This window comes from Ricinus communis, chromosome 9 (assembly GCF_019578655.1).
Source record: "Ricinus communis isolate WT05 ecotype wild-type chromosome 9, ASM1957865v1, whole genome shotgun sequence".
In the NCBI taxonomy this organism is placed as follows: Eukaryota; Viridiplantae; Streptophyta; class Magnoliopsida; order Malpighiales; family Euphorbiaceae; genus Ricinus; species Ricinus communis.
The window spans coordinates 6,385,842-6,411,689 of record NC_063264.1 but is presented as its reverse complement, the minus strand read 5'-3'; the positions used below and the strand labels follow the sequence as shown (position 1 = coordinate 6,411,689).

Below are 25,848 nucleotides of genomic sequence, written 5' to 3'. Positions count from 1 at the left end.
GGCGAGAATATTAAGATTAGATTGAACGACGCTTCGAAGCATGAGAGGGTAGATTGGCAGGAAGGTTTCTCCTATCTTTGTTCTTTGTAGAAGGGAGAGGCATTTTCTTTTTATCGGAATCCGTAGAACATCATGTTGCTGATGCTGTATAAGTGCACAGAGCTCATCCAATTTTCGATTAAGAAAATAACTTAAGTAATTTGGTTGACTCGGCTTTCGCTAAATAAGCCGGCATTTTTCAAAATATTGCAAAACAAAACAACTTCAACTTTTGAATTATCGTATTTATTTTGTTGTGAATTGTCGGATTGTATTTTAGTAAAAAGATATAAAAAATAAGTATTTGTGAAATAAATCTTGTAATATATATTGATAAAATTATTAAAAAAAATTAAATTTTATATTTTAAAATAATTAGGTCTAATTTATAATATCATTAAACTTTTTTTTACAAAAATAATCCATCAAATTCCAATTTCTCATACTTAAACTATATTAAATTAAATTAAAGTATTAAAGACTACTTCTAATATTATATTTAGTTAAAATTTATTAAAAATATCTATTTTATTCGGAAAAAAAAAGAAAAAATTAGATAAAAATGATAAAGTTGAAAAAAATAGTTTAGTGTTATGAAATGTATCATTTTATTAAAATTTAATTTGATTACAATTAATTATATTTAAATATAATTCGTATAAAAAAATTTTGAATTAATTTTTATTTTATTTAAAATATTTAAATATTAAATTTGTAAATGAACTGCATGAATCAAAATCAGTATAAGAGTAATCTACCATTTTGTAATTTATAATTTTTTCTGGCTCTTTATAATCAAAATCCTCTCACGAATCCTCGTTACCAAACACCAGCACATAATAGAAGCTTCGCCCCCGATCTGACTCTGTTGGTGTATTCAAAATCCCGCCAACCCATTTATTTTGTACATTTCATCTTCTCCAAAATTCCCAAGTTTTACATTATCAATGTAATTCCTTTCTCTTGCAATTCATCAATTCGCAACACTATCTACAGCGAAGACAACGCATTTTAATAAGCAAATTTCCATTTCTTAGGGTTTTTTTTTTTATAAAAAAAAAAATCAGTTTTTCAACTGAGGAAATAGGAGAAAGAAAATGAATGTAGGAGATCTCAACAAAGTATGGGAAATTAAAGCTTTAAAGAAACCAGGAGAAGAAGAAGCCAAAAGAATGCTCGAAAAAATTGCCAAACAAGTCCAACCCATTATGCGTAAACACAAATGGCGTGTTAAAGTCCTTTCCGAATTCTGGTATTTTAATTTTTTTTTTTAATCTGGGTGTTGATTTTTTAACTGTAAAGTTTTATCCTTTTTACTATTGAAGTGTATTTTTTGCCCTTCTTTTACTGTCTGTATATTCTGTTTCAAATTTGAATTGTATAGTTTTTCTTTTTTTGTCAACTATCTATTTGAAGAGTAATTTTTTTTTTAAGACAAATTATGTATTTGTTTGTTTCAAAAATTTCAATTGGTTGATGGATGCAAGTGGGTAGTTAAGAAAATGGATTTTGTTGTTGCAGTCCAAAGAATCCAGCTCTTCTGGGATTGAATGTAGGAGGTGGAGTGCATGTCAAATTGAGGCTTCGGAGGCCGAATAGAGATTGGGATTTCTTTCCATTTGATATGGTTTTGGATACTATGCTTCATGAATTATGTCATAATGTTCACGGTCCTCATAATGCCAATTTCTATAAGCTTTGGGATGAGTTGAGAAAGGTCATGTTTTTTCATTATTTTTTTAATCCAATAATTACACTATTACTTTGCTTTTTATGATTCCTCTATCTGGAGTTATCAATTGTGTAGATTTTACAATACTTCTGCATCTTTAGTAGCTAATTCAGATGGCTTTGCTCATTTGTGTTTTTGCTGCTTTGAACAGGAATGTGAGGAGCTGCTTTCCAAGGGAATAACCGGCAGTGCGGAGGGATTTGATATGCCTGGGAGACGTTTGGGTGGGTTTTCCTGTCAGCCTCCTCTTTCATCTCTTCCTAAAACTGCCTTAGCTGCGGCAGAGAAGAGAGCAAAATTGGGATCTTTGCTACCATCTGGACCTAAACGTCTTGGTGGCGATAATACCATTATGATTGCACTCAGTCCAATACAGGCTGCAGCAATGGCTGCTGAAAGGAGGTTGCAGGATGAGATTTGGTGCGGTTCTCAGTCTGCTGAGGTTTCCGAGGATGGAGAAAATAGCACTGATATTGCAGAAGACCTTGTAGATGCGAGGCAAACTGCAAGAAGCTCAAGGCCAGACAATGGTAGAAAAAGAAGTCGTGAACTAAGTAATACTACAGATTCTCAATCTTTTAATGGCCATTTAGAGTCCAATATTGTAGATTTATCTACAGATGTTTCAACGTCTGGTTCAATTCGTGACCGTGGCACCAACCCTAAAAAGAGAACTTGGAATTTATATAAGAGTGCATCTTCTGATTCTGCTTTTATTAATTTAATCGGCGGTTCATCTCTTGGGTCAATAGCTAATCATGAAATACATAGTTCAGAGGAGCTTGCTATGTGGGAGTGTGCAGCTTGCACATTATTGAACCCAGTAAGTGATTGGTACAATTACCTTAATTCATTTAGCTTGTCAGTAGGATGTCTTTTGTTTGGGCATATATTGTGGGTGTAATTTTTTTTGTATATATAATGTGCCTATTTGAGGTTCCAGTTGAGGTCGCATAACTTGTTCTGTGTACTTTGAAGTTTGAGCATACATCTAGAGTTTAACTTTGAAATTTTTATTCTTTTTAAGATGTCGTAGACCTAATATTAATATGCTTAAATTGAATTTTCGTTTAATACAGTAGATTTGCTTGAGATGAGCACAGAGCTTTATAGACATCAAAAGAATTGAAGGTTTCCTTATTATAGATTCCTTATCTTAGATTCCAAGATTATACCCATATTGTCTATGACTCGCACTAAATATCATCTCCTTCATTGCCATTGTCTTTTTCTTTATTGCTCATTGTCTTTTTCTTTATTGCTCTTGCTCCTTTTTTCCCTTCGCTTTTTCTTATAGGTCCAAGTTATCCTACTTTATGGTTTTGCTCCATTGTCATTATGTCTATAAGCTGGGAGGAATTTCTTATCTTCCCCCTGAATAAATTACTTTCTACAAGAGCTAATATAAAGTATTTTTGCATGTGAATAATGTTGGGTCTATTGCAGCCATTAGCCCCAATCTGCAACCTGTGTAGCACAGAAAAGCCCAAAGATGCTAGTGCCAAATACAAAATATGGTCCTGCAAATTCTGTACATTAGAGAATAGTGTAAAGTTGGACAAATGCTCGGCCTGCAGTGAATGGAGATATTCATATGGTCCACCAGTATCAACTCCAGCACCCAATCATGGCACCTGAGAGGTACGCTCTGGATGATCCTGAGCTCTTAAGTGTCCCAAGTAATTGATATTTTGGGTTAATTGATTAGGAAATTTTGGCAATGCTGTATCTGCCCACTTTTTAAAATTGGCATAGTATATGTCGTTCCTTCCCTCAATCTTTGCCTATCTCCCAAAAGGTGGTTCTCCCTTTTTGTTGTTGGTTAATCATTGTATAACATATGTCCTTTTAGAAAAGAAAATGCAAACCACTAAATACTAGCTGGGCATGCATTTTATCTTGAGAAAATAGTTGATTAGATCAATACAGTCAATGCCTTCATTAGCATGTTTAGATTTCTGAAAAATGAGTTGCTTCCTGAAACACTGTCAAGAGCATACAATTGCTATGTCATGAAGAAAGAAAATCAATCAAACTGGTTTCTCTTGTTGTATAAAGAGACCATGCTAAGTTGGATCAGGAATGATTATTATTCAGGAACAATCATAGTGCATCTTGAATTCGTATTATTCCTGGTTTTAAAGAGTAGCAATGATAGACCGCTTTCATGCTACTGTTATGCAACATAGAAATAACCACTAGCAAAGAAAGTCTTAACATTCTTTGAGAAAAATCCACGATGGGAAATATCTTTTTCTGCGTTAACCCATGAAAAACATGTATCCTCATATGGCACCTGAATTTGCATTCCACATTAGTTAGCATAATGGTTTGGATTGTTCAACTTGTCCATTTGAGGATGGGACCTGTCAGCTTCTTATTGTCCATTTGAGCTGCAAGAGCTTTCCAAACGTTTGAGGTATTTCTCCTGAAAGACAATTTTGTGACAAATGTAGACTTTATAAACTATCCATATCATCCAAAGTTGCCGGTATTCTGCCTGAGAGATTGTTGCATGAGATATTGAACTGCTTTATACTTTTTCAGACTTCCTAAACTTTCAGGATTTTGACCTAAGAATTGGTTCTTGATAGATCTAGAAGAGGGTAGATCTCAAAGTGCTGTCTAGGAAGAACTTGCTTAGATAGATTAGTAAAATTGTAATTTGTATTAAGTTATCAAGTCATATATGCCATAAAGAAGATTAAAAGAAAATTTACTGGAAGCAATGTTGGAATAGCGGGCAAATATGGGTGTCGAGATCAGGAATTTAAAAATTAATTGAAACATTGAGCTGGGAATCTCAAGATTAACTGGAATTCTTTTAACTACTTGTAAAAGAAAAATGTCAGAGGTTAAGTAATAGTTCCATGAATGAATCATGATGTAACGTGAATCAATATATGGATGAGTTTTAATTTTGCTTTTTTGTTACAGAATGAGCTTTCTATGCTGTGCTTCTTCTAAAGTTAAAGCTAACAATAATATGAAATAATTTTATAAACTAACAAAGTAAAAGCTTAATCTCACGTATACTCAAAAATAAATAAATAAATAAATAATTTCAGGTCTGATAATAAACATCCAGCACAACCTACGAGCTTAAAGAATTAATATATACATTCAACATTATTAGAATTTTTACTATTTTGTTGTTCAGAATTCTTAATTCAACTATGTGGTCTTTTCATAGCTTCTCAGGTATTTCCAATCTCAATTTCTATCTGTGCCCGCCAATGATCATTCTAATTCCATATAATAAAACATATAATAAAACAAGACACTGATCTCTTCTTTAACATCTGCCTTAACTAGGAAAATAGCCGTAGCAGTTTGTATATGATAACTTTCTACTACCCGAGATCAAGAAGTATAAGACTGATCTGAATTGAAGCACCACAAAAATGAAAATAACTCCAATTTAACAAACTTTAGTTTGAGCCGCCCTAAAAGAAACTGAAAGAGAGACGATATTGTTTGTTATTGTGTTTCTTTTTCTTTTTCTATCTATCTTAGGTTGGGGGCGGATGAAAGAGTCCCTCCATAGCCTTCAAAAGAGATGTAGCCATTCCTCACTGTGTATCATTGACATAATTGGTCATCTGCAACTGCAAAATTGTCATTTCTATTAAAATCTGACATTATACAAAAAATTCTCAGTAATAAGATACTGTATTTCGACCCTAATAGCAAATGTAAATGGCTTTGATCAAAGCATGTACAACAAGAATATACGGATCAGCCCAAAATCACAAATTTGTAGCTCTAATCCTTTGGTCTTCTGCAGCATAAAAGGAATCGATAACCTGATCACATGCTGATCGGCCGCTCAATAGATCATCTATGACACTGTGATCGCCTGCATTGCTCTTTTTAGTAGAAGCCGATTTAGTAGTTCTTGCATCTTCTTTATAGAAACTGTCTTGGTGTTGGGACTCTGCATCTATTTTGGATTCTACCAACTTGGTCTTCCAGTTGATACCAACAGCCGCTGCCTGATCTGCAAAACGAACTTTGGAGATGGGTGAACTGCAGATCTCTTTATAAGTTTCATAATCTGCAGCACACGTATTTCCACCATCCAACAATTTTGATAGAGGATGCAAAACAGATATGGGATCATTACTTCGATCCAAGGATTCTTTCAGGACTAGAAATTCAGAGACCAACTCTGCCTTGCTGAACTGAACAAAAACTGCAGTTTCATCCACATGATAGATTGATGTAACAGAGTTTAGGCCAAAGGCTTTACAGATGCACTCTCTTATCTCCCCAGCCTTGAGTCTGGACGGAAATCGCCATATTAAAACAATATTCTTAAAAAGAATGTTAGGACGTTGCTTTCTGAGGTAATTAAATCCCAAAGACTCTGCAACCCTATTCCCAGTTCTTAGATCAATTATGTCCCAATTAATCCAACTGATATAAAGAAGGTTGATGAGCTTCTGGAGCTTTTCATTATGAGCCAGATTCTCAGAGGATGACTTGAGCTTAAAATCGACGCCTAGATGATTGCATGCCTGAGCGAAGACACACCCTGTCATGAAAGCATCATAACCAGCTTCATGTTTGACTCCAGAACTCCAATTGGAGGACCTGAAAATTAATATTGAACGGTGGCTTAAAAGAGAAGCTTTTGAGATGTCTCCTCAGCCTCAGCACGGAGGAGTAAGACAAATAGCAATCAATTCACTCCTTTTGCCATATCAGATGAAAAAATGCCTAAAAAGACAGTAATTTATTTCAAATTATACCTGTGTATATTTTGACTTTAAGATAGCAGTACAAGGTATGATACAGGCTCCAAGTAGATGCATCTCATGCAAGAACTTATTTAAAAGGTTATGTTTTTCGATAATTACTCAAGTATAATGCAGGTGCTTATGTGAGCTGTCTAAGGGAGCTTTGGTGAGGACGGAGAGGGGTAATTTGTGCAATTCCACATCATAATATCAAGAAATGAACCATATCCACTTGGATCGAACTGAAAAGTATATATAATTTCATTTGTGAGCCTTCCTTTAGAAAAAGGAGATGTTGCAATCAAAATGCTCAACCAAGTTATAATAAATCATAGACAGGGAAAACATGAGGAAAACAAACCTTGTATCATCCACTTGAACCTCCACATTCACACATGGACGAGAAGCCCAATTAATGCCCTTATTTGAACTTGTAGCTAGTTGTGGACAGAGTAGAGAAAAGGCTGCTGAGAGTGATGTTCCTGATTTCTTCATCCTTTGAAGGAGTACATTATTAGCGTTCAAGAGAATTTTGGTATCAATAATGTGTGGAAAATACTTGTTAACAGCGGAAACAAATTCTTCCGCGGTTGGAGGAAGAGGACCTAGAAATTTGCTGTGTATGTGCGCAATATCTGTGGCAGAAAAATCAAGCATCTTAATAATTTAGTGGATCAACACAATGTCCTCATTAACTACAAGAACAAATGCATACCCAAGAAGCAATTGTGACCAACAATCAACTTCTGTGCAGAAGAAAGAAGGTCAATAACATGGCGAAAACCAATTGCATTTTTTATTTTCATCTCCGCCCCTTTACGGTACTCATCCTTCACCTCTTTCTGCAAAACATCAAGTCATAGAAGTATGAATCTTACATCTCAAGTAATGATGTTAAAGCTACTAATTTGATTTTTTTTTTTTATTCACAAGCTTCCTGCCCACTGTCAGCACTTGTCTAAATTCACATCTAAGGAAGTAATTCCCGTCGAAAGTTCTCAAGCTGGAGTTTTACAAAGTAAAACTCATAAATAGATTTTATTCAAAGTGAGATATATCTGTATGTGCTTTACCATAAGTAAGTCCTTGTCATTCTCGGAGTCTATATATACAACTAATTCTTGCAGAGAAGAACTTTGACCACAACCAACATAAGCAAGATTTTCAAAATGCTTCCTAGTGACCTGCATATATTTTCATTTTCATCCATTAGTTTTATAAAGAGAAACTCCAGGATGCATAGCAAACTTTTATAACTTGACAATGTGTAAAGATGCAGTATATTACCAGCTGAATCAACTTAAGCTGATGCGAAGTAAAACCACTCAAACAAAGAGCTGGACGCATCTTATAGAAAATAGTTTGAAACTGAGAATCCCCAATCCCATTTCCATTCTTCAATAAACCATCACGCCATTCACTCAATCTGTTCTTCATTCTTTCACTGAAAAGAATATCAGTAATACTGGCCAATGGTACGTCTCCAACATCATTCAAATTACTATCCTCATATCTTAAATTCAAGCGTCTAAGTGCCTCCTCCTCCTGCCTTCTGGATAAATAAGACATTCCTGATATTAACCAAAGACAATGAATTTCGCAAAAATAATTGGCATGAATCATTTCTTTCAAATTGCCTTATTATCGGCTTTTTATTTTTTTATTTCTTTTGCATTATTTGGAACAAACTCATTCACTAGAACTCAATTCTATCAAAATCACGTCACTTCTGCCATTTAAAAGAACAAAATTGAAAGAATTGGATTTCAGCAACTGTCATCTTTCCAAACACGAGAATTGAAATGAATTAAATTCTTGTATTTTTAAACACTGTGTTTAAATTGAAAGAAGAATTTCTAGCAATTATGACCTTTCCAAACATAAAAACAAACTAAATAGAATCCGAAATTGACATTTTGCATATTGTTTACAGAAAATGAAACTGTCAAATAATGAAGAAAGAAAATACCTTCGAGTATACAAGTATTGAAATCAAACTGATATTTAGCTAAGAACTCTAGGGACGTGGCCTGGCATAAAAATTCACAATCCTCGCGAAATATAAAGAAATTATACCTGCTCAAAAATACATTTCATTATTCATTCCACTAACAGAAAACGCTGTTGTTTTCTTATAAGGAAATGAGAGAGAGTACTAACGGATGAGCAATGAAGGAGTGGTGATCGGAATCCCAACGGAATGGACAAACGCCGAACTGAACGACGGCGAACTTCTCGGCGGAATCTTTGACTTTAAGGTAACGGACGTCAAATCTATCGTATTCGAATGACTCGCGCCATGGAGCTGTGGTGATTCCGGTCATTTCAAGGTCGATAGCGATAAAATCGGCGGCGATGACATGACGTTTGAGGTCAGCCAGCGAGGAGTTGAAGTTTGATTTCACGACGTGTTTTAGGGGAAACGACGGCGTAGAGTTGGAGGTAGAGGAGGACGAGTATGCACGCGAGAGAGCACGCGAGAGTGCTTTTAGCGGCCATTGCTTGGTCATGTTATGAGCATGTCAGGGGTTTAGAGGAAGAAGATGAATAGATAGATGATTGTTTCAGGATTCTAAGCCCTTGCTTAAACGCTGTCGTTCCTTTTTTTAATCTTATTTTACTGTTATATCCTTATTTTTGTTTTTATTTTTGCTCTTTTCTTTTCTATGGCACAAAGAAATTGTGCATGAACCTATAAATTCAGGACCAAATATATATATTTTAACAATTGAATTTTTTGATATTTTTTTATAATATTTAAATATTCTTTCTGCCTCATCATTAAGTAAAAGATTACAAATGATCTGATGATGGATTGCCTCCTGGTAAAACTGAGCCCCTCGAACAGTTTGAATTGGCACATATTCAGACATTATATCTGACCCTTTCTTGTTTTCATTGTTACATATGATTGGACGTCAGCCAATTCTGATGGCCATACAACTATCATGCTCTTCGAGTATTGAAGCAATTTATGAAGGCTGCTCTGTGAAGTGTGCGTAACATCCTGCTCCTAAGGCTCCGAAAATGGACCTGTCAAGCACAAGGGAATTCTATCATGCAGGTAAAGAAAGAGATAGCAGGGTTACATATCTGGAACTGCATCCTAAACATCTTCAAGCCAGAATTTATTTGCCTAAATAATTCTCGTATTCAACAATGACAGTACTTGCATACTGATTCTACCCATTCCAGTATAAGACACTCTGAAGTCTGCAGGGAAGATGAAAAAGGGCATTTGAGGAACTAAACCTGTTGAAATTACGTACCGAAGGATCTTTGTATTGTCAGCCTTCACCATATTCAGGAAGAATATTGATCTGAAAAGGCCTCTAGAAGTCAGAAAGTGGTCCCAGCAAGGATTGCAGTGGGTTTCAAGAGAATATATGTGAGTAGATTCCTATTTCTTCACAAGGCCTTGACAAGACGAGCGGCAAATGCCCCATCAATTGAATGTTTTACTGGGCTAGAAGAGTAGAAGCCACGCTCAGTCACAAGATCTGGTGGCACATATCTGTCAACAGGATCTATTTGAAATTCCTGGCACAAAAGATGACAGAATAAGGCAGTACCCATAACCATTAATTTGATGGTAAATTATTTCTCAAATGCTCTTTAGTTGAATGAGAAGCAATAAAAAAGAAAAAGATCTTCCAGCTAGATACTGATCTAATTTGATTCACATTGTCAAAAATATCCAAGTGTGAGACACTTCGCATATCTTCAAGCTGCATATGCTTGAAATACAGTAATGGATAGTTCTTACTGGGTGCCTGAGAAGAAACGCGTCCACTCTCTCTTCATTCTCTTCAGGATCTATGGAGCAGGTACTATATACTAAAAATCCACCAGGCTTTACCAATCTACATTGCAAAATAAACTTCATGAGGCAAAGACGTAAATAATAATAAGGTCCTAGCTTCTGTGGTAGATACCATTTTCACATCTTATCAAAGTTCTAAATTTAGGTGGTCATATATTCCACCCTAGAAACCATGGCATAGTAGTCTTAACAAGAATATGCACCCATATTTTGTATTTGTAATTCCATGCTAGAGTCTGTGCATAAGCATAAAAGGAATAAATGAAAATACTCTATAAGCAAAGAAGAAAAATAAGATCTCACGTGGAAGCAGCATCAAGCAGTTCGTCCTGCAAATTCTTTAATTCTTCCAAATCTTCCACTCTTCTATTCCATCGCAGGTCCGCTCTCTTGAAAGACATAAATTCATAATTATTAAGTGGATTTTGTATTAAAAAAAGAATAGAAAGTGACTTGCATACTAAAGTCAGCACTATATATATAAAAGATCCCAGCATTATCAAAATTTGTAGGTGATGCCAAATGTGTCAGTGGAAAAATACCTTAGAGAGAACACCAAGCCCAGAACAAGGAGCATCTAACAAAACTTTATCAGACTTCATCGGGTAATTTTCCTATGAGTTTGTCAAAACAGGAAAATTAATTTAGGACTACTTCCTATAAGTTTCAGCTTTTTTTCCGACTGATAAAAAACTTACAGCAAGGACACGAAGATCTGAAGGAACTGCAGTGATCACACCGTCAATTTGGTGCAACTTGGCTGTCTCTTGAAGGATTCTTAACCGGCCTTTGTTTATGTCAATTGCATACACCATGCCTATGACCCAGAAAGATATCACCATCTAAATCATTACTCAACTAGGAATCAAGCAAAATTTAAAATAATAATTATAATACCAATGATAATAAGAAGAGTTATTTAGCCGGCACAAAAGATGAAAGCTTGGGTAGACAAAAGGCTTGGCTGTTATGGAGAAAGCTTGTGTTATAGAAAGGTTTAGTTAAAACAATATTCAACATCAAAAAGATAATCTTAGTAGAGCTTAGACAATATTAAGGAGAGAGAATGCTTTGTTATTGGAGAAATTTTTATATGTTGCAGCCGCTCTTGAAAATCATGAGCTACATAAAGAAATGAATAACGGGTGAAATTGCAAGAATATCTAGAGCACTAAATATTGTCTTACACCTCTAACATCCTTGATGCCATTTGCTTGTGCATACAAGACCACATTTAACAACATGCACTACCACTAACACTAACACTTTAACCATAGTGAAAGATAAAGCAGGGCCATTAACACAAGAATTTTATGGATAGAGCGAAAAGGGATAAAAGCAATAACGTAAAAGCGAAGGATACATCTGCCAATCAACATGCCAAATGCAGCTAATTCAAAAGGCAAAACTACAGGATGTAGATGTCTCGCCTACAAGCCCAATTCAGTTGGTTTGGGTGAGAAAGGCTATACCGCTATAGATTCTGTTGAGAAAGCTCATAAGAGGACAAGAAAAGAATGCAACAACTCTCAAAATACCTTGGCCTTCCATTAGAGATGCCATGTACACCGTCTTTCCTCCAGGAGCAGCACAACAATCAATAATGCTGTCACCAGGTTGAGGATTCACAATGGAAACTACCAAACCTGTGATGAACTTGCGTCATAATATTGAAGGAAAAGAAAAGGACCAGGTGTTTTAGTTATCCATTACTCTGTTTACTTCGGCATAAGGAATAAGAGACGACTTTTAGCCTTGATGAGTCCATCACAAATAAGGTTAGGCCACAGATCAGCCCCACTACGCAGAAATACTACAGATGTTTTAAGGTTTCTTATTGTGTGTATCCTAATCCAATATCAAGCTTTTAACATTTTTTATTTCCTTTCAGATCAACTGTTAAATTGATGGGAGAATGAACATCAACCTGCACTCTCATCCTGAACTGAACAGAAACCTTCTTTCAGTAATCCAGCTTGTAAAACAATCTGAAATTAGAAGCAAGCAATCAGGACCCTAACCAGTGCAATAAAACAACGCTGAAAGTTATAAATAGCAGCAACAAACGCATCATTGCTTCTCCCTTTCTTTACTAGCCCGGCCACTTGGGTAGCTGAAAGATGAATATGAGCTAGGTGCGCATACAGGTGATTGTGCATGTTCACATATTTTATTTGTGTCTTATTACATATTTTCAGTTCATGTTAAGCTGTTTCCAATTGGAAATTTAGAAAAGTATAAACTGTAAAAATTGCAAATAAATAAGCAAAAGCAGCAATGACAGTTTTACTCTTCATATTGCGACAATATGACTCCGACTCTAAAGTATCATCTGAGGCTAACAATTTAAGTTACTTTCTCTATTTACTTGTCTTATGCAGAAGTGATGTCTCCCAACTAGCACCTAGAGAGAACAACTCTTTTTGTTTGTTAGTAAGTCCAACGTATAAGGAAGATGACTTCCCTGTTTTTTGAAAAAGACATTTATGACCGAGAATATCATAAAATACCTGCAATCCTGTTCTCATACGAACAAAGTGATCCGAATATGGAGAAAGCTCATAAGGAACCTGACAATCAAAAATGGAAAATCATGGCTGAAAATAATTATTCAGTGTGAAGTCATAGACAGAACAGTCAATCCTTCTTCAGTGTCTGCAGCTATCATGCAGTCATTGAAGAAATAGGCATTATGTATTATGAGTAGAATGTTTGGACGCAAAATATCATACTCCAGATTTTAAGATAAAAGCAACCCCACTAAAAAATTGGCAAAGGATACTGCTATGAGCCATCTCCATAAAACACTTTAAGCATCTTCACAGTATTAAAAGATTTTATGTTTAGGTGTGCATGCACGGTTTAAATTTGCCAAGCACCTTCAACAAATTAAGCCTTGTCACAAGGTCATCTCTTGTCACTCCTTTTCCCCCGTTTGCCCTGAGATCAGCGTTGAAAGAGGAAGCTATAAGAGCCATATGACATGATCCTCTGAAATTAAAATAATAATAAGAGGGGAAATGCTAGCAGAAAACCTCAAACTGAAACTGGGGTCACTGTTATTCCATATCATCAACCTAATTGCCTCTTCTTGCCCAAGATACTTTGTCCAGCGCCTTACCATCCACTACAACATTTAGAAAAAATATTAGGGCAAATATGAGCACAAAAACCACATGTCCTAAATTATTGTCCTTTCAATGGAGGAAATTAGCCTATCATTTGCCTTCATCTTGTTTGGAGAAAGAATAGTGGGAGAGATAATGTCACAATATAAACCATGTTTTATTCTTAAACCCACATCAAACAAGATGCTTCTTCCCAAGTTATCAAAATTCAAAAATTCACTTATCCTCAACCTCGGGAACTTGCTCGCATGAATGACAATTTATGCACATAAAATTTAACTTCATGTTTAGATGACTTGCCTGGGCTCTAAAAATATAACAAGCTTAGTAGGAGTGCGAAGTCTATTGAAGTTTCTCAACTTCCACTTCATTCTACACTTTCATGCACAAACATCTTACAGGATCAATTGTTGAGGAAAATCATAATGGAAAGTTGCCTTTTTTTGAGGATAGGCGCATAGATAAAATGAGTTGTTAATGGTGCATCAACTATCACTCTGACTATTCCTATGTAATATTATCTTCTAAATATTAACAAACATGTCCTTTCTAGTAATAAAGTTATCAAGGCAATAGCAACTACAAACTCACCACAGGATGAGAATGTAGAGTGGCAAGAGCACGTGCTTGTGCACGAGCATCGCCTTCCAATTTGGGGAGAGGAAGAGAGTTATTTTCCTACAAAAATAAAAAGTCAATTATTCATAATACGTTGAACCTCACAACTTGCTCTAACATGTCAAAAAAGATGTCGACAATCTCTTCTCCCTTTGGCGTGATACCTTGAGCAAAACTAGCTTCCGTAAAATCCCATTGACCATGTTACCAGCACCAGGCCTAAGGGCAACTTTTGCAAGTCTCACATTCTGCAGTTATAATGCGCAACAAAAAAATAGATACATGGTAAACCATTTAGAAGATGATAATATCCAAAGACCAAAAGAATAGGCAAAATGTGACATTAAGACACAACAAATGACTTAGATTCTACATATAACATTCCCCAACACAGTAAGCTCCCAGAAGTCAAATAGCAAGCCATGCTGTTATAGCAAAATCCACATTTACAATTCTTTGTCCCACTGGCAAAGTACGTTAATACAAAGTTATATAGAATCATCAACTGACCAATAATCATTTAGAGTCACACTCAATTGACATATAACTTCTAGGCAAAGTAGTATTGCAAGAACAAGAACAAATATTAAAATAAAACCTCAAACAATGTAGAACCTTTTTTTATGCCTTACTTGACCTGATCGGACAAAGTGTATAAGAGAAATTGAGGATAACCGGATCCCTCTGCCCCACGCCAGAGAGGGAAAAGAAAAGCTATTGAATTTACCTCATCTACAACAGCATATGGCGGCATGTCTAGCTTCACAATTTCATAAGCACCAATACGAAGAATCTAAAAAAAAAAAAGAGGAGGGAACATATAAGACAAAGCCAAGTCTCAGTATCAACATCATTATTAATTTCTCTTGTAGCAATTTTACAAATGAAATGGTTAAATAGTTCACTAAATTCACAACTCCCTAGGGAGACCAAGTGCAGACATAACAAGTGGACATTATGTCTACCTATTTATATTGCAAAATGAATAGTGTGCATGTAAACAACAATAACCATAGATAACAACTCTTATAGAAATTGATTATACACCTCAGTCCGCCATGACCGTTCTTCTGTAGACTCAAGTCAGAAATTACATTTTTTTATTAACAGGTTCTTCTGTTTTGCACTTCCCTATTTGTTCTTTTTAAAGAATCTTAGGCCCTCCTTGGCTATTGCATTTTTTATCAATATTGTACCCTCTTTTTCTATTTGGTTTTATTTTGTTGAGGTTTCACTCCTCTCCTTCCTTATATTTTTTGTATCCTAGGAAAAAGGTCATGTATCCAGACAAAACTTGGTTTAGTTTCCTTATGTCAATTAATGGAAATTATCTATATATTTCCTCTGCTTTTGCAAATAAATTTGCAATATAAACACCATATGCGTGGAAAAATACCTGGGAGATATTATATGTATTCCATGCCTCTCCCATATGAAATATTGAATAAAAAATTTAAAGAATTTAAATAAATAAGCAATGTAAAAGTACCTGCAAGAGAAGAGGTTCCATGCTCCGAAATGTATTCTCATCATGGAACAATGAACAAATCAAATGATCAAGAAATCTCCTCCAACGAATTGTGCCACCAACAACGTCTGTGACCTATTAGTTTTAAAAGTGAAAAAAACTAAGAAATAATGAATTCCAAAAAGCTTAATAAATCAAGTAAAGGTGGATTTGTTGTTTGATATTAGCTAGTTTTGTCAATTACAGGCTCAAACGTTACATGAAAGACCTTTGATAAATGGGTTTGGGTAGAATTCATTCCCAAAAGCTAGCTCAAAGGAAGATGGTGTCCAATCCACATATATACTCCATAACAGCCCAATAACTTAGCGATGTGGAATAAATACAACTTTCAACAATCTTAATTTTCTTCTTCTAATGTTTAAAGCAAGTGCCATAAAAGAAAATAAATGAATGAAGAATTGAGACTACAGATTACCAATCTTAGATCGCGATCATCCAAATTTTTGGTTCGAAATCCAAGAGTTCTTTCAACATATCCCATTTCATTTTCACCAGAACCTTTCCCTTTCTCATTCAAGAGATCAGCAAATGCACCACCCATCTCTATTCTCATCAGCCTCACAGCAGAAACTGTTTGTATAAACCACAGAAAAATCCACATAAGCCACCAAAAACTAGAAAGCAACAAGATTCCTATGGTCTATTCCTAGCAGCTAATTATTCTCACCATCAACAAATACAAAGCAAGCACACAGGGTGAAATATAGTATGAAAATAACCACAGTCCTGAACTCAAAAATAAACATAAGCAAAGCACTAACTTCCAGTTCTAAAGACCTGCACTGAGGGATGCAATTACCAGCTCTATGAGGGGAGACCTCCAAATTCAATTTCTGGGTTTTCTTCAATGGACTGACAGGGCCTGGAAAATCACACCTTTTCTTTAATAAACAATGAGATTGAACAAAATTTACTATTACCAGTGACACCTATAACATAATTATGACAGTACTAGCAGCGCAACTCCTAATGAATTCCTATAACAGCATCAAAATAATAACTGGAACAGCCACAGAACCACATAAAATTGCAACCGGACATGCTAAACTGTTCACTTTCTTTTTTTTTTTCTTTTTTCCTTTTCTGCATTTTGTAGACAAGCAAACAAAGAACATACCTTTCCTAGGAGCAGAAAGAGACTTCTTGGGTTTGTTTGCTCTCTTGGAGAACTTAAGTGGCATACAACGAGCAGTTTTGCTTGTATCTGCAGAGAGATAGACATGGAGGGAAAGCACGTGCGCCATTCTTTACTGTTGATAGCAGCAGAGCAGAAGTGAAGTGCTAAGAGTTAACTTTTCTTTTTTCTAAAACTGTATAGCGCTCCCACCATTTTTTTTCTTTTTCTTTGTCTCTTTCTTTTGGGGCCTTTCGGCAAATTACTAAAACCATTTTACTTATGTAAAACTTTTACTTACATCCTTCAAATATGGGAATGTTAGTCGGAATATTTTTCGAGTACCTAACTCGACCGAACCGTACTGAGATATATTTGAAAAGTAACGAAAAGTAACGAATCAAAATGAAGATAGTAGTAAACAGATTGGAACAATTTAGAATTTAAGTTTATTACATATGTCAGATTCGACCACACGGATACTCGTTATCCGAATTTGATCATATAGACGGATAAGGGTACAGAATACCGAATCCACTAACCGTTTATCTAAACAGGTACTTTATGAGTATCCTTGGATACTCTATCCTATTAGATCCGTTAAATTTTTTTTTGTTATTTTGTTCCTTAGAAATATGGATACTCGTTATTGAAATTTTATTATATAGACGGATAAGGGTACAAGACACCGAATTTCCTAATTGTTTTCTAAAAGGATATTTTATAGATACCCACGAATACCCTACCTTATTAAATCTGTTAAATTTTTTTATCATTTTATTCTTATAAATTTAAATCTTAAACTTTTTATAAAAAATAAAATCATTCTACCATTAAAGCATTTAATATTTTTCAATAGAAAAAAAGATATATACATATACATGCACATTACATACATACATATATATATATATATATATATATATATATATATATATATATATATATATTATTAATTTTTTTAATAAAATCAATATTGCATCATCAATCATCATAACTGCTAACAATGTATTTATATAGTACTATTATACTAAAATATAAAAAATATTATATTAAATTATGTTAAAAAATTATTATAATACTCTACCTAATATATTAGTATTATTAACTCATGATTATATAGTGCTAGTATGACATTAATCATATTTATTAAATAATTTTAATTAGTATTATATTTTTAACTAATTAATACGATATAAAAGAATTTTATTATATAGACGGATAAGGGTACAAGACACCGAATTTTCTAATTGTTTTCTAAAAGGATATTTTATAGATACCCACGAATACCCTACCTTATTAAATTTGTTAAATTTTTTTATCATTTTATTCTTATAAATTTAAATCTTAAACTTTTTATAAAAAATAAAATCATTCTACCATTAAAGCATTTAATATTTTTCAATAGAAAAAAGATATATACATATACATGCACATTACATACATATATATATATATATATATATATATATTATTAATTTTTTTAATAAAATCAATATTGCATCATCAATCATCATAACTGCTAACAATGTATTTATATAGTACTATTATACTAAAATATAAAAAAATATTATATTAAATTATGTTAAAAAATTATTATAATACTCTACCTAATATATTAGTATTATTAACTTATGATTATATAGTGCTAGTATGACATTAATCATATTTATTAAATAATTTTAATTAGTATTATATTTTTAACTAATTAATACGATATAAAAGAATTTTATACTATATTCTTATATAGTAAAATTTAAATTTAAATATTTTACTTCTAATTTTAATTAATACATCTTATTTTTACTATTAAAATTCTATATTAATAAATATATATTGTGTTATTATATTTAAAAATATAATATAATTTTTTAAAAATTTAAATATATTATATAATCATATTCATGTCCGAGTTTCCTCGAATCGACTTCAATCTCTAGTCCTTAATAGCTTTATGATTTTATTTTTTATTTTATAATATTAAAACTTAATATTTATATAAAAAATATATATATATTTAATAAATATTTTATTAATAAAATTTAAAAATATTACATATAAATTAAAAATATAACTATTTATTTTAAAACAAAATTATATATTTAAAATTTTATAATTTTAAAATAATTCATATAGTTTATAGTTTAAAATAATTTAATATAATTTTAATAGAACTATATAATTTTGAATAAAACTATGAGAACACAAACTTAAAAAAATATAAAACAAGGTAAACCTAATTCTATTATCTCTTCTCATCTCAATCTCACATCAGCTCAGCCTTCTCTCTTAAAAAAAAAAAAATCAACCGTCTGAGAGCCTCCACCGCCCACCCTCTTCTTCACGTCGCTGCTGCTGCGATTCACGCCGCTGCTGCCGTTCAAGCCGCCGCTGCTGCTGCCGTTCAAGCCGCCGCTGCTGCTGCCGTCGCCCTTGCTGCCGTCGTTGTCAGCCGCTGCTCCGTCTCAGGTAAGGCTAGCCAAAAACCATTTTGTTTATACTGTACTTTCACATTACCAATCTAATGATATTTTCCTGCTGTTAATATCTTTTAATTTGTAAATTTTGATGTTTCTTCATGGAATTGCTGAAATTAAACATTTTTCTATACAATTTAGTTGCCTTCATTTTAGGAGGGAAATATGTGCGAGATGGTGCACGTTCATTTGGAAGTAAATTTGTAATTTAGTGTTAATGACTTTTAACTAGCTAAATCCTCTTTTGTGTATATTTTACTTCATTTGGAAGTTACTATACACTTGGCTTTTGCACTGCAGATACATATTGTGGTTGAGAGATATGGATATTGATATCGATCACTATGAGGTTTTAGGGTTAGCTTCTGGTGAGGAGGGGGCTAAGCTTACAGAAAATGAAATATCGAAAGCATACAAGAAAAAGGCTTTGGAATTGCATCCTGATAAGAGACGCGATGACCCAGATGCTCATGCTAATTTTCAAAAGCTTAAATCCTCATATGAGATTCTCAAGGATGAGAAAGCTCGCAAATTGTTTGATGATCTTCTTCGAGTTAAGCGCGAGAGATATGTACACTCGTTTCAAAGGGATTCCAAGCGACAGAAGATGGTTTCTGATCTTGAAGCGAGAGAACGGGCAGCCTTTGCACCTGACCCTGTTGCTAAGGCTCGGGAGGAAGAGGACATGATTGCTAGGAAGCTTAAAGAAGAAATAGAAAGGATTCGTGCAATGCATGCAAATAAAGGAGCACATGCAACATCAGCCTCAAAGAGAGAGGCGGTAGGAGTGGCAAGAGAGAGTGTGAATAATACTGATAGGGAAAAGATGCTTAAGGTTTCCTGGGAAAAGGGTGGTGAAGATTATAGTGCAGAAAGGTTAAAAGAATTGTTTTCGAAGTTTGGTGAGGTTGAAGATGTTGTAATTAGCAGTTCCAAGAAAAAACGTTCAGCACTTGTTCAAATGGCAACCAAAGAAGCAGCTGTGAGCATATTATCATATTGTTATTTTTATTTTTGCAATTTCTGAAATGCACTTTGGTGTCTTTTTAATTTGTCACCACTTATTGAATGTTGTTTCGTGATAGGTGGCAGCTACAGGAAGCGTGTCTGGGGATCTAAACAATCCTCTTCTAGTTTTACCTGTTAAACCTGCCATTGCAACAGAGTTTCCAAGTTTCCAACAGCAGTCGGAGTCTGCTCACGTGAACAACTTGGTTGGCACAGGTTATAAGGCATATGAAGATTCTATCTTAGAGAAACTCCAAAAGGTTAGATCTTTGTTTAAATTTCTGTATTAATTGTGTTTGTTTTCTGAGAGCTTATTATATTCTTTTATAGAATTGTAGTTTGTACGGAGGTTTTTTTTTTTCCTGTTTTCTTAATTATGCTTTTCCATCAACTTTATCCCACTTCAGAGTTTATAGATGTAATTTTTAGAAAAAAAATCTATGGTAGATCTAATGAATGAATCACATATTAAGGTACCATCTGCTGTGATGCCTTTGGCAGGATTTAAAAGGATTTTCTCTTTGGAAGTTGTCCATTGCAAACTTGTTGCTCTAGTGGCTGGTAATCTGTTTGTGTACAAATATTGGATGCAACTTACATAGTAATATTGAGGAAAAATATCTTCTCATGATTAGGCGAGGGCTTTCTCACACAATTGTAGTTCAGATGAGGTATCTGTCAATATATCAATTAATGCATCTATGTAACTTTTGAGGCATGAGGTAGAAGCTTTCTGCCGTGATTTATGGATGATCAGATATGTGAATGCCTGCAACGGAGTTTTAATCAGGACTCCACTGTAAGGGAATGATTTGATTCGCTTGATAAGTAGAAAGAAAAGGTTGAGATTAGGAGGGTTGAGAAAAGATTGTTCATTGTCAAATTATTATCTCTTAAAGTAGACACAGGCTTAGGCTTCCTTTAGCTAACGTTTATTAGTGGCTAGGATAACACTGCGGATGACTCTTTTGGGTGGTTTATTTTAAAGTTCCCGTTATGGCCCCTCTCTTATGACACATCAGCCGGAAGTATATGACACTATATTTATTAAAATATGGCAGCTTTGTAATTTGGTGTTAGTGCTTGTGGTAAATTTATCTTTTGCATTTGGAACTAAAGTTGATGTGTTAAAGTTAGATTATCACATATAGGGACAATAAAGCTAGATCGATAGCCACTAGGTCTTCGGCCTAATGGTTGGCTTAAACTCTGTGCGCCTTTGATGTGGACCTCGAAGCCCCTTGTCCCCATGTGGCAGTATTTTTTCCACAAGCAGTGTCAGGCTGTCATGCTAGGAGCTATGAGGCTCCCTCCCTTGCAAACTACTACAGACAAAAAAAAGAAGTTAAATGGTCAATTATGTTGCAGCAGATAACTATTTTTTTTCATATTATGTTTCACTGTAGGCACATGGAAAAGAACACATGTTTTGGTTCTTCGGGGTGCCAATTGTTTCTTTTTATTATTTCTGACTTTCTAATGACGGGCCTCTACTTTTTAAACAGGCTGCAGCAGCAAGAAGCCAAAAATGAGATACTGAAATATGTTGAACAAGGTCCAGTACTGTAATCTGTCCTGGTTGATATGTAAAGGTAATGAAGGAATGATGTGGTCCATCATTCTCCAACTTCCTCACTATATTTGCATATGAGCTTGGCTTTTTGCACTTTATAGTTTTGCTTACTCAAGCTCAAATTAAAGTTCAAGTAAACCCTAGAAATATAAGATCAAGAACAAATTTCGGACAATGAAGCGGCGTAGTACTGTCCATTTCTGTTGGGGGGATTTGGGCTTAAACTTTTCTCATCGAAAGGCTTCTTATTTCAGAAAAGACTAATTTTTGCTGTTGGATACGCAGGACAGAATATTCAATTGTCTGCTTGAGATCATATTATCAAGATATAAAATGAAGAAAAACTGAAAGATATGTTCAGCTGCCATTGGAGTAGATGTGTGATAATCTGATTAAAGGAGAATGTGCGATAGCCGGGCCATAGTCTCGAATTTGAATAATTAAGACAGAAAAGAAAGATGCCATCCTTTTCTTTTCAGCTAAGGAATTATTAAATTTCTGGACTTTATAGAAGAATAAACGTTCATTTCTTTTTTCTCCACGGCCAACGGATGATGACGCAGCCCTATGCACGTGAGTGGCCGAATGTTCATTGAAACCAAAAGCAAAGCAAGGAATCACCTGCTTTAAGGGCTATCCCCCTTTTCTTCATTTTCCACAGATCAGAGAAAAGAAATTCCACTGCAATCTAAACAATATCTTCCAGGTTAGTAGTAGGATACCCACTGACGGGTGTAAGCTTGGATGCTTGGAAAGTGGAAACCTATAGCAGTACTCCACCTTCCTTTCAGATCAAAGGTTTTCTTATATGTTAAGGCTTACATTTGATCTTTTATTATTTTCTTTTAGCTTTGTTTTTTGTTTTTCCTTTTTTGAGCTTGATGCTCTTTAACTTTTGCCGTCTGCTCTTAAAGTGAATGTATTTTACAATTAGATTAAAATATTATCTTATTTTCTTAGCTTTGCTATTGGTCATAATGTTGTTAATTGTATTAATATAACAATTAAGGAAATGAATCTGAAACTTCAAAAGCTAAGAATTCCTTTTGAACCCACTTATCTTCAATGTATTTTTGGATTTGTTTTTGTCATAAGTCAAGCAAGAGTCAATGCTTATGTATACTTTGTTTTTGATTTAATTTAGTCTTTAATTTTTGTTTCTTCTTAGTCAAGCATATGTCAATGGGAGGGCAAGATTCTGGCTTTGGAGTATGGAACAAAGTTGCCACTCTTCCTTACCAAGAAAGTTCCAACAAATTCACATGCTTCTTTTCATACAAGTTGCCCCACAATTGGGATGGAACTTGAAGAGATTTGAAGTCCATTTTTAATATGCAAATATTTTTGAACTTTAGGAGGAAAGTTATAAAATTAATGATGTTTGAACTTTTTCTAAAGTGTTTATTAAATTATTATGAGCTTTTCCAGGTGATATTTCATTAGCAAGTATTAAGAATAAAAAAATGGTAAAATAGTACAAATGCCTGATTAAAAAAAGTTAGTGATACCATAAAAAGAAAAGATAGTAACTTTATTTGACAAACTTGTCATTTAGTTTGTTTACATTCAGGTCATTAGTATTAATATATCCATATCAAAATTGCCTACTCTGAGCGGAGAACTTCTTTCTTTGACATGTTTAGTTTGTAATTACGTTGAAATTCAACTTATTTCAACTTTTCCTTTTCTTTTTCTTTTTTCTCTTATATATATATATATATATATTAGTAGGTCGAATTTTCTCATAAAACTATGAAAAATGATAATATTAAATTCAATATAATCCTAAATACTTACTAAATAAAATGATAATTAAATATTATTAATAAATTAGTCTACATAGTGCCGCTGATATAGACTTTTGAAATATATTATCTATTATGCTTTTCTTATTTTTTCTCTTATAATCATTAAATTTTATAATTATTAAAATAAAATGATAGTAATAAATGCTTGTTAAAATTAAATAATAGCTAAATAAAATTATTTTTTTATAATATAATATATTTATAATCAGAATAAAATATTTGAAATTAAAAATTTAAGTTATAGAATTATCAGTGATTATAGTATATTGCTAATTTAGAAAGACGTAATTTAGAACAGTTATTCTTTCATTTTAAGCGATGTTTAATAACTCAATTAAATATTTATACTATACTTGATTAATTTTTATTAAAAAAAATTTCATTTATAAATGAATTTTATATAAAAGTTCATTTCAAAAGTATTAAGTTCTATTTTTGTGATAATTTAGAATTTAATATATATTTTATTTGATAAAAAAATATAAAAAGAAAAATATGGAATAAAAATAAATAAAATAATAAATTTACAAAATATTTTAGGCTTATACTATATATTAGCTTACTAACTTAAAATCTAATCGAAAATTTTACCATTTTTAATTAAGTATAATTCTAATAAATCTTAAATTTATAAATAAAATTATACAGAATTGTACGAAATCAATTTTATTAAGCACGGTGTTGAAATTAAAACTTCTAATTTTTTTTAATTTAATAATACATTATCATTCCAACTTAAAAAGTTTCAATCAATTAATAAATATATTAAAAATGATAAATCAAAATATTCAATTTAAAATGAAAATTTATTAGATTTTTATAATTTTTTATTTCATTGATATTTATACTTTTATTATGATGTGCCTAAGTTAGTACCCACAAGTTCACCGTTCCTATAGTAAGGATAAGTTTCACTACGATGTTGATCTCTTAATGAACTATGAGGTCACTTATTATAAAAAGTAATTATCAACACAAAATAATACAAATAAATCTAAACATTCTAAATTAGTATTTTGAGAAAATAATATTCATAAAATAAAGTAATCAAACAGTAAATAAATATATGCAATGCAAATGCTTATAATTTAAACTATATGCTAAAAGACAGTATTTAGCCTAGCCATGTACTTAATAATCCTTTTGTTTTACTTTAAATCTATAGATCTAATAAATGAGATGGTGTTGTGCATTTTTTTCTAGTCACTCAAACTAATAATGTATCTAAAGTTTCTTATACCTACATAGATTGAAGCAAAATTGATGTCTCTGATACATTCAACCTAAATATGTTCATAACAATTACTATTGCTAAATTAATATGATGATTAACTAACAATAACATATGAAACTAATAAAGATATGAAAGTAAAGAAATCATTAATCAAATAATAAATAACATGGTTCATACAAAAGTAAAAACACTGAATTAAACACTAATAAAAACTAGCATAACATATTTAATCCAATGATTATAGTATTAAATGGAAAGACATAAAATAATAAAGTAAAAGCTCTATATTCAAGTATACAAATGATTGATCTTCACTTTCCACTTATTAAAAAGCTCATTAGATCTTTAAAAAAATAATGAAAACTAAACTAAAGTGATTATAAAAAAACTATAGAGAATTGTAGAGAGAATTGTAGAGAGAATAAATGGTGGACAGATGGAGAGAGCATATAAGAAAAAACTCTCCTGCTACTGTAGAATTAGATTTGCAGAGATATATATAGAAAAAAATCTTCCTCTAAGTAAGTATTTCTAAAAATAAGTATACCTAATATAAGTCTATATAATAGATAAAACTATAAGTATATTTATATCCACAAAATAATATTCAATAAATAATTTGTAATATAAATAATAATAATAATATAAAATGACTAAAATATACATTGAGTCTTGTAATTTTCGGCCAGCCCTTGTAAATAGCAGTCAATACGTCTTAATCTTGGACCTTAACACGAACATATCCAATTAAGTTCATTTTTTAATATTTTTCTCCGTAATTTTCTTTCTTGGCTAATATTATATGAAATTAGACAATTAAACTTAAGTGAGGTAAAAATACATATTTTTAGCATATTATATATAAAAATATATTATTAAATCTCTAAAACACTTTGGACCTATCATATACTATATTTTAATATATGATTTTTTTTTACTTTTATTCGTAGTAAATAAGTGACATTTTTAGTTAACATTTTATCTTAATAATTTTGTAATACTTATTTAAGATTTAATTGGA

The 25,848-nt window shown here is 32.8% G+C and overlaps 4 protein-coding genes across 11 annotated transcripts; 2 read left to right on the top strand and 2 right to left on the bottom strand.

The window, feature by feature from the left end:
* Positions 1-824: 824 nt before the first annotated feature.
* LOC8286855 lies at positions 825-9,254 on the top strand. Of its 2 annotated transcripts, XM_015721547.2 has the most exons (5): positions 825-1,291; positions 1,561-1,756; positions 1,923-2,594; positions 3,218-3,412; positions 8,653-9,254. In XM_015721547.2, the coding sequence occupies exons 1-4, from the start codon at positions 1,137-1,139 to the stop codon at positions 3,407-3,409; spliced, it is 1,215 nt and encodes a 404-aa protein (XP_015577033.1). In that variant the 5' UTR covers positions 825-1,136; the 3' UTR covers positions 3,410-3,412; positions 8,653-9,254. The 2 variants fall into 2 exon arrangements, with proteins under 2 accessions (XP_015577033.1, XP_002522770.1); XM_002522724.3 differs by lacking the exon at positions 8,653-9,254 and having other exon boundaries at positions 826-1,291; positions 3,218-3,715.
* Positions 5,370-9,023, bottom strand: LOC8286856 (poly(A)-specific ribonuclease PARN). Of its 2 annotated transcripts, none has more exons than XM_002522725.4 (7): positions 8,674-9,023; positions 8,483-8,589; positions 7,801-8,084; positions 7,587-7,697; positions 7,229-7,355; positions 6,875-7,148; positions 5,370-6,367 (listed from the first exon to the last, which is right to left on the bottom strand). In XM_002522725.4, the coding sequence occupies exons 1-7, from the start codon at positions 9,021-9,023 to the stop codon at positions 5,521-5,523; spliced, it is 2,100 nt and encodes a 699-aa protein (XP_002522771.1). In that variant the 3' UTR covers positions 5,370-5,520. The 2 variants fall into 2 exon arrangements, with proteins under 2 accessions (XP_002522771.1, XP_048234927.1); XM_048378970.1 differs by having other exon boundaries at positions 7,801-8,065; positions 8,674-8,705.
* A 64-nt stretch (positions 9,255-9,318) lies between the features above and the next one.
* Positions 9,319-16,960, bottom strand: LOC8286857 (probable ribosomal RNA small subunit methyltransferase B). 2 transcript variants are annotated; one of them, XM_002522726.4, is made up of 18 exons: positions 16,731-16,960; positions 16,413-16,475; positions 16,029-16,183; positions 15,572-15,685; positions 14,810-14,875; positions 14,247-14,330; positions 14,056-14,142; positions 13,372-13,463; positions 13,216-13,276; positions 12,847-12,906; positions 12,264-12,324; positions 11,875-11,982; positions 11,035-11,153; positions 10,879-10,950; positions 10,640-10,725; positions 10,280-10,376; positions 9,783-10,053; positions 9,319-9,546 (listed from the first exon to the last, which is right to left on the bottom strand). In XM_002522726.4, exons 1-17 carry the CDS (start codon positions 16,855-16,857, stop codon positions 9,922-9,924), a joined length of 1,584 nt encoding a protein of 527 aa, XP_002522772.1. In that variant the 5' UTR covers positions 16,858-16,960; the 3' UTR covers positions 9,319-9,546; positions 9,783-9,921. The 2 variants fall into 2 exon arrangements, with proteins under 2 accessions (XP_002522772.1, XP_048234928.1); XM_048378971.1 differs by lacking the exon at positions 16,731-16,960 and having other exon boundaries at positions 16,375-16,475.
* A 1,994-nt stretch (positions 16,961-18,954) lies between these two features.
* On the top strand, positions 18,955-23,217 carry LOC8286858 (dnaJ homolog subfamily C member 17). 5 transcript variants are annotated; one of them, XM_002522727.4, is made up of 6 exons: positions 18,964-19,196; positions 19,505-20,186; positions 20,290-20,472; positions 21,718-21,804; positions 22,071-22,491; positions 22,954-23,217. In XM_002522727.4, exons 2-4 carry the CDS (start codon positions 19,527-19,529, stop codon positions 21,742-21,744), a joined length of 870 nt encoding a protein of 289 aa, XP_002522773.1. In that variant the 5' UTR covers positions 18,964-19,196; positions 19,505-19,526; the 3' UTR covers positions 21,745-21,804; positions 22,071-22,491; positions 22,954-23,217. The 5 variants fall into 5 exon arrangements, with proteins under 5 accessions (XP_048235354.1, XP_048235352.1, XP_015577059.1 ...); XM_048379395.1 differs by lacking the exon at positions 22,954-23,217 and having other exon boundaries at positions 18,960-19,196; positions 19,476-20,186; positions 22,071-22,744; XM_015721573.2 differs by lacking the exon at positions 22,954-23,217 and having other exon boundaries at positions 18,963-19,196; positions 22,076-22,744.
* The last annotated feature ends 2,631 nt before the right edge of the window (positions 23,218-25,848 follow it).

Bases quoted from the DNA above. Each gene is read 5' to 3' on its own strand.
- LOC8286857 (XM_002522726.4), bottom strand. From the start codon at position 16,857: ATGGCGCACGTGCTTTCCCTCCATGTCTATCTCTCTGCAGATACAAGC. The intron at 15,686-16,028 runs GTAATCTGTAGT...TAAAACTAATAG, and splicing joins ATGATCGCGATCTAAGATTG to GTCACAGACGTTGTTGGTGG. The intron at 11,154-11,874 runs GTATTTTGAGAG...TCTGGGTCATAG, and splicing joins ATCTCTAATGGAAGGCCAAG to GCATGGTGTATGCAATTGAC.
- LOC8286858 (XM_002522727.4), top strand. From the start codon at position 19,527: ATGGATATTGATATCGATCACTATGAGGTTTTAGGGTTAGCTTCTGGT. The intron at 20,187-20,289 runs GTGAGCATATTA...GTTTCGTGATAG, and splicing joins TGGCAACCAAAGAAGCAGCT to GTGGCAGCTACAGGAAGCGT. The intron at 20,473-21,717 runs GTTAGATCTTTG...CTTTTTAAACAG, and splicing joins TCTTAGAGAAACTCCAAAAG to GCTGCAGCAGCAAGAAGCCA.
- LOC8286856 (XM_002522725.4), bottom strand. From the start codon at position 9,023: ATGACCAAGCAATGGCCGCTAAAAGCACTCTCGCGTGCTCTCTCGCGT. The intron at 8,085-8,482 runs GTATTTTCTTTC...GGTTAATATCAG, and splicing joins CAATACTTGTATACTCGAAG to GAATGTCTTATTTATCCAGA. The intron at 7,149-7,228 runs GTATGCATTTGT...TTTCTGCCACAG, and splicing joins TGGTCACAATTGCTTCTTGG to ATATTGCGCACATACACAGC.
- LOC8286855 (XM_015721547.2), top strand. From the start codon at position 1,137: ATGAATGTAGGAGATCTCAACAAAGTATGGGAAATTAAAGCTTTAAAG. The intron at 1,292-1,560 runs GTATTTTAATTT...TTGTTGTTGCAG, and splicing joins AAAGTCCTTTCCGAATTCTG to TCCAAAGAATCCAGCTCTTC. The intron at 2,595-3,217 runs GTAAGTGATTGG...GGTCTATTGCAG, and splicing joins CTTGCACATTATTGAACCCA to CCATTAGCCCCAATCTGCAA.